The sequence below is a fragment of the Priapulus caudatus genome, unplaced genomic scaffold, assembly GCF_000485595.1.
Source record: "Priapulus caudatus unplaced genomic scaffold, Priapulus_caudatus-5.0.1 Scaffold2738, whole genome shotgun sequence".
Lineage (NCBI taxonomy): Eukaryota > Metazoa > Priapulida > Priapulimorpha > Priapulimorphida > Priapulidae > Priapulus > Priapulus caudatus.
The window spans coordinates 11,270-19,198 of NW_014579799.1; the positions used below are offsets into that span (position 1 = coordinate 11,270).

Consider the following 7,929-nt stretch of genomic DNA (forward strand, 5'->3'; position numbering starts at 1 on the left):
TCGCGCGCGCTCTCTCTCTCTCTCTCTATTTGTATCTTTAATGTGACGATGTACGCGTGTTTTCAGACATTAGTGTTATTGTAGATACGTGCTGTTATGCAAGAAATACCTGTAAGTAACAGCTGGGAAAACATCGAGCTTTGTACACCCCTGCATTAGTGCTAAAGCCAATTTGCTGGGTAAAATTCACAGTAAATAATGTGGCCCATAAGCACTGCAGGATGTTATTTTCAGCTCCTACTGATGATGCCCTACACAGTGATGAGGTTTGCTGGAGAATTAATTTGGATGATTTAATAACAGATACTAAATAAGTAATTAAAATGAAAATAACACACAACCATCATTTACAGTTCACCAAAAATGCAAAGCAACTTTTACTCCTCTGATGATTACACTGCAGCATTTGTTTCCAACACGTAGTGATAGTAAAATTTACACAAAAATAATTCTAAGCTATTGTAAGTATACACCACTAGTCACCAACAGCTAACACAATCAAATTCAATGCAAAACAACAAAAAATACAAACAACTCGTGTATTTCTGTATATGCATTAAAGCAGTAAAAAGCCCACAAACTAATATTTTTTTAGGTTAGAGTTATATGACATATTCATATATGAAACATTCTCGATTAAAATATGCTATAGATCAGATCCATGTAGTAGTGTGTCATATTAAAAGCAGCAGCAGTAATTTCCAAGTGCGATCTAAAATAGTTCGCGGTAACTCTATTTAGCTTATGTATGGTGGGGGGGGGGATAGTATGGCAAAATTTTCAATAGTGATTTATTAGTTAATATGATATATCTTAATGTAGTTACTAGATCATTATAAAGTACAAGTTATCAGAAGTAGATAATAGGGAATCCCCATTATCTACTCCTGAAGTTATGAAATTTTTCACAAAACTTGACAAAAACAATCAGTGACAATTACGGATAATCCATAATGACATTTATGAACTACGTATGACGTACACAACATTCCAAGAAAGTCAACATTACAGAAAAAACAGTACATGCACAAACCTGATGATGAGGAGTTTTTCGTGGATGTCCATATCATTAGAGTTCATTTTACTAAAGAAGCCTGACGCATATGCTATGCATTATATTGATTATATATACAAGTAATAACCGCATTGTGCGTCTCTCAAGTGCCTTGCTAACAGTTCTTGTCTGCAAAGTCTATTATAAAATTTTCCGTCAAGTCTGAATTTGCGAAAATATCTGTATGCGAAAAATATGGCGTATACAGTATCTGAACGCAAGGCTCGCATTTACTTTTAATAGTGCATATATATATATATATATATATATATATATACATCTATATCACTACTGGTATTTAGTTAATGGCCTGCCAGCCCTTCCGTCAAATGAACTCATCATAGCGTTGAGTAGAGTTTGATACCAGCTTGCTAATGATATAGGCAGCGATTCTCCTCTTTTGAGCAAACTTTGCACATGTGCTAACCTTATCTGCAGGTTTACGTTGCATAACTGTCAGTTATTCCAACCTATTGTTTGTAAATGTCTATAATTTATGTCCGATTCCGTCAAAATTCTGCAACTCGCACATCACCGTATGGTACAACATGATATTAAGACACTATTCACACATTGCTTTAGCATAAACTCCACACTTGCATGCCTGACCATCGCACTATTCACCTTTAATCAACAGACAGCTCAGCTATTATCACGTAGCTGCCTCATCAGATGCATTCGCTGAAGCATGTCGATTTATGAGCAGTTGTGTACGGTTAGAAGCACGCTTTGGCTGTCGATCACCACTGCTGACACGTGTGCTGGCTTTTCTCGCTACAGGAACCTCGTCCTTCATTGCTGCACTATGGTCAAGCCGATACAGACTGCAGACAAACCTACGCAGCGGTGATCTGGTGATGTGCATGATGGTATCTATGTTGACTTCAACAAGGTGGTCACTGTCTTCATCCCAGACGCCCTCTAGCGGCACACTTCTCTCCAACCGCCCGGTTTTGTTGCAGTAAAACAATACATGTCCACATGAATGGCTATGCACGCGACTTCGCTGCGCAACTGTAACGTACAACATGTCCGTTTCATTTTCATAATCAATGCCTTGTACGCACTGGTAATGGCAGTCGCTGGCACCGCTGTACCTTAATGTCTTTTGTACTCTACGTCCGGAAGATGTAGTGATGATTTCCTGCCGAGTGTTTTCTGAATGCATAAAATCAATTGTGTAACACTCCTGCACTGCTGGCGGTAGAGACTTGGAGCACAATGATAAAACTCTGACCTTTCGTCCATTGGAATGTAAAATCCTTCCCGATTCATCTGGATGGAAACGAGCTTGATCTGGGTCTATTCCGGATGAGTCTACATAGGCCAACACCCCACTGTTGGCAACTTCTGAGTCTTGCAGTGAACGGACTTGAAAGACACTCTGATTGCCATGCGGACAGACAATGTAATGCCATGGAAACCCACCCAGCTGCAGATTGTGGTCTGCACAGCGCACCTCAAACAAGACTGGTGGCATTTGGTCAAGGACAACATTAAAGGGCAGACCGTTCGGTTGGCTGCCAGGAATTCCTTCCCACTGCACGCAGGGCTGACCGAGTTTTGCCTCAAACACCTTATGTTGTGCAAGGACTCGCTCGAAACTGTATAGCCTCACAACACTTGAGTGGTGCATTGTAATAAGAATTTCCTGCATAATGTTCGCATCACATGTGTCGTTCCCAAAAATTGCCTTGTCGATTTCCAGAAAGCAGACAAATTCCAAAGGGAAAACAGTGAAAACACCCAATGCCATCAGCTTGCTCTGCGGCTCGGTGTCGTCTCGCTGCATTAAGAAGCTAGCCGATCTACGCTGTATAGATTTCACTACAATGGTCTCAAGAGCAGTGTTGTTCGACACGTGCTTGAATCGATATGTGGGAGGGAGGTAGACTTTCTGCAAGACCTCGGCTGTGTCAATGTCATAGCGGACTAGCCAGTTGTCAGCGGTTAAGGCCATGAAGCTTCCACGGTACTCTCTATTCTGTACTGGCAGGTGCTCCAAACTGCACTGACATAGAAGTGCATCGACAATTTTCTCATTATTTTTACATGGTGGCAGCGAATACAGTTTTGTTGGCAAGCCTAGGGCGCCACACGCAATGTAACATGACCTGTAGTTATCAAAATAAATATTGTTGCCATCATAACAAATGGGATGTTTGGATGACTTTTCCCAAAGCTTTTTGAAAGGTATTCGCTTATCAGTAACAAGCTCACGAATAATAGCTAGATTTCGGCGATAACTGGCTCCAAAGGAAATTTCACGAGAACGTAAACTCAGCACTATATTACTACTCATTGTCAGTTAGTCTCCCTCTTACAAATTTGAAAAATTCTTCATTTGAATCAATGTCAAAATTATGTAGCCTTCGCCATCTTCGTTTTCTTGTCCCTTTTCCTCAAGCCTTCCAGGTTCGCTTTTAATACATTCGAATATGCCTAAAATGTAAAGAAACATACAAATCATGAAAGTACTAAGAGGCTGCTAATAAGACGTCTATAAGGGAAAAGATGAAAGATTTCCATGATAACTATACTTGAGCTTTAAGCATTAGGACTCCGTGCTTATAGTTGTTACGTACAATACATGTCGTGTTAAATATCTCACCGTCTCAATTTAACTTACTCTTCTCCTCTCTTTATCTTAGACTGTTCTCTCTCTCTCTATAATTATATAAAAAAATCTTAAAACCCAGAACAATTTGAGCCTTTTAACTGCCCCCTCAATAATACTTTGTTCCTATTGCCCGAGGGTAACAGGTCATAGAAATCATTAAAGTATATAGTGGTCATAATATTTCTATGCGTAACAGCTTCATGTTCGACCATAACTTGTAAATGGATACGCACCGGCCATAGCGACAGTGATAATGTAAGATTCAAGCATTGAAAAGTAAAATATTATATTTATATGGGCTACTAGTTATTATTTATTCGGTTTTAACAAAGTTACATGCAGAATACATCTAATTAAACTAGGGCCTATAGTTGTGCCGCCCGAGATGCGCGTGCAAAGGTGTAATCAATAATCAAAGATCGCATACGCCCATTCTAGCTCGACTGGCGCGCAGTATCCTGAAATCCTACAGGTAGGTACATCGCATAAATCCAAGTAAGTAATTCAGGCAGGCGCATAATTCGCTCAGCTGTGAGCTTAAACACGCGCATTGCAGTGGCCACAAATCAATTATATTAGAAGCGCTGCCAACCATGGGCTGCCCGTGTTTTTGCCTCATGCGACCATCACTATTCATCATTCAGCCTTCAGCCCAGGGGCAGTGCGATAGACAGACTGCGTTAGAAAATAATATGCATTTAAGGAGCGTATAAACCTGTTTCAACAAGACTATTTGCCTTTGCAATTAAAAAACTGTGGCAACTGTAGCCTCACATTGACACAGTATGGGCCTAATAATAAAGCAAAAGCAGTTCCAGTCCTTTGTAACAGTCAAGAAACATAATCAATGTTTAAACCCTCCTCTTGAGGGTCAAAAGGTTATCGCACAACTTACTCTTCGCATGTCAGTGGAAAACATATTCAGTGGTCCTTTCAATAAAAAGCCATAAAAATGCTAGTACACCGCTGAAACAAAAAAATTTTCCAAATCGCTCACGTCAAGACCATGTCTACAGAAAATGCCTTTTGACCTTCGTACCTCCAATTTCAGCAGCATGATGGCTTGTTCTACCATGATGCAGACCACCGACTATCACGAGCCTAGTCGAGCCGTTTAGATTTGTGCCGCCAAATTCCTGCATTTCCTCCCTATACCTTAAGTTAAGGATTGTGCAATGTTCCCCTCTTTACACACTCTTGACCTTTGCAACCTTTGACCCCCTAGCTTCGACATCCAACTTCGCTTGACGATCCCCCCCGATGTGCGAATATCGACCGTACGCGAGCCGGTTAAGATTGTGCCCCAACTGTTCACGGACGCACGGGAACGCCCTCGCACGGACGGACGATCATGCGATTCTACAAGCTGCATCTGACTATGTCAGATGAGCTAATCATGACAGTATTCTCTTGAAGGTATATGTACACCAAAAGTATAATGATATACTTACCAACTGAAACTTGTTGACATCCTTCGCATTAATCTGCACAAAAAACACATTGTATGAGAAACGTAATAACCCATATTTACAAAGTGGTCACTATTTAACAAGTGAATTTCAAAAATCTTGGCATGGTGTATAATGTCGTCCACGATAACGAAGTTGTTTGACAATTTTTTCCCCAACGATATCATTTAGTGAAAAGAACAAGTCACAAAGCATCGGACCCCTGCCATATATTATGATGTGAGATAGCCAGTAGCACCTCTACTACATAATTAAACCAAACTGAGCAAACAATATTGCAGCCGTTTAAGCATGTAAGCTATGCAGAAAGCATGTGCATTGAGCAGGGAGAATAACTTACAACACTATCCATAAAATGAACACGACTGCATGCCTGCATAATGTATAGGTTAATTTGGTCGGCAATGGACAGATAAGATTATCTGAGACATTACTCACTACTTCAGTATGAAAATTACCACGAGTTAATGATGTTATGGTATATGAAATAGCAAATAATGCACCCACATTCGTCACTGTCGCAACAATTGCCTGGTAAATAGTACCACCAGACAAAAGTGCATCTCATTCAGTGGTGCTGGACTGGTAAGTACTACACAACTTACCATTAACTAAGTGTAAGGACAAACAATTTTAGTGGGAAAGGTCGTCACAAATCAACAAAGCAATTTCACGTATTGTACATGTTGTAAAAATAAAGATGAACAATTGTTCTACGGCATGTTTGCCTTATTGCAGATACTTGCTGTTTAATATGCAAAAAATACCAGTAAGTATTGTAATGGCAGGGAAACTATAAGAACGGTCAGGAAGAATGGTCGAAATTCTCGCTTCAAAGTTTAGGCTTCTTACGGCTAAATAGGTCACAGAAAAATTATTCATCCTATATTAGAAGATTGTTCAGATCCATGTCTTAAATCAAAGAGATTATAGATTAGAATGACACTATTTCAAAGTTGCCATATATCATACAATACTATGAATTTTATATAACAAAATAGACTCACAATAGTGCTGAGTTTACGATTTCCTAATGTTGCCCTCATTAAACACTTGTATTCATTAGGAGGTTGAAGATGCTTCTGTTTTGAAGTCGTAGGTTTTGGTTTAGTCCTTCCATCATCTAAAAGGCCAAACAAAACAAATACAAGTTAATATTTCAATATACATCAAGATTCAATTGAATCACATAAAAGAACTTGATGCCAAGCTAATTTTGTTTAAGGTCTAACATACCATTGTAGCATAGTAAAGGTTCTGATGGTTATTGCATAGTGCAAGAAAGGTTGGTAAAGGATATGGGGGTAATAAACAAATTAAAAGAGAACATTTAAAATTGATGATAGCAGCTACGATGAGACAACTAGTATTTGACATAGTGATTTAGCGATGTTCATAACACGGGATAAAGCTACAGGTTGGTAGAGGGAAAGAGTAATAAACAATTAGAGATGACAACAGTAAATAACCATCAGCATCGATAGGATAATCAGATGAACCAGGAAAAACTGGACCGGGCCAAACCCAGAGTAGACCAATGGGCCAATAAGGGAGGCAGAGCAGGGGAAGACAAGCATGCAGAGATGGGAGAAGACAGACAAAGAGACAGACAGAGGCAAAGAAAGAGTGCATACACGGTGGCGACAGCCTACAGGTTGCTGTTAATATGTGCGTGACATTTAGTATAACAAACCTATCAATCATTGCACTCTACGTCATTGGTCATTACTGACGTGCACCACACACACCATTCAAGAAACCCTACAGCATTCAGCATGCACTAAAAAGATTAGTGATGTTAGCACAGTAACCAACGTTCACAGTATTCAGTCATATACCATATTTTACAGCATATAAGACACACGGGCATAGATGGCGTACCCCCTTCTCAACAGAGGATTTAAGAAAAAAATTATGACTATTTAAACATTTGATGTTTACTGCACCTGGTAGTGAGTCCTACGAATATCAGGAAAAAAGAAGAGGTTTAAATGAAGTCATTTACAATTAAAATATCCTACATAAATACATGCAAAAGCTGATTATCTATAGCTAAACGTTTATTTATAAAAAGCAAGCTACCAGTATTTTTCTATTGAACATAAAGCAGGAGATCAGCATAGCAAAAGATAAAGAATGTTATATAAATTAATCTAGTTAAATATATAAGACAACTGTGACAAGGCATGACATGAATCGATAGTAACACGTACAAGCGTTAAGACACAGTTACTTCTTAACTTTGAAGTTGGATTTGTACTAGTTTTTCAATATTTTTCTTTTTTTTAAATAATTAACAGTAGAAATAACCATGTGATGATGATGATGATGATGATGATGATGATGATGATGATGAGACGGAGAGAAATGTGGAGAGGAGAGAGAGAGAGAGAGAGAGGTAGAGACGCGAGAAAGAGGGGGAAGGCGAGAGGGAGAGGAGAGGAGAGGGAGGACAGGAGCGAGAGCGGAGAGCGAGAGCGAGAGCGAGAGCGAAGAGCGGCGAAGAGGAAGAGGAGAGAGAGAGAGAGAAGAGAGAGAGAGATAGAGAATGAGAAGAATCGAGAGGAGGAAGAATGAGAGAGAGAAAAAAGCAAGGAGGGAGAACAGCGAGACGAGGAAACCAAGAGAAGAGCCGAGAAGAGAGAAAGATGAGAAAAGAGAGAGACGAAGAGGAGAGACGTAGAGGGAAAGAGAGAAGGATAGAGAGGATGGAAGAGGAGAGAGAGAGGAGAGAAAGGAGTGAGAGAGTGAGATGAGGAGAGAGATGAGAGAGAGAGAGAGAGAGA

At 39.7% G+C, this 7,929-nt stretch overlaps 1 protein-coding gene across 2 annotated transcripts in view; it reads right to left on the minus strand.

Annotated features, from left to right (window-relative positions):
- Positions 1-346: 346 nt before the first annotated feature.
- Positions 347-7,929, minus strand: part of LOC106819003 (signal recognition particle 14 kDa protein-like) — an 8,098-nt gene continuing 515 nt past the window's right edge. Inside the window, exons 2-4 of one of the 2 annotated variants that reach the window (XM_014823664.1) lie at positions 6,151-6,266; positions 5,126-5,158; positions 347-3,496 (exon numbers count right to left, since the gene is read on the minus strand). In XM_014823664.1, coding sequence (XP_014679150.1) covers positions 1,707-3,356 — 1,650 coding nt within the window. In that variant the 5' untranslated portion in view covers positions 3,357-3,496; positions 5,126-5,158; positions 6,151-6,266 and the 3' untranslated portion in view covers positions 347-1,706. The remainder of the gene's footprint in view (positions 3,497-5,125; positions 5,159-6,150; positions 6,267-7,929) is intronic. The other variant, XM_014823665.1, reaches the window with a different exon arrangement.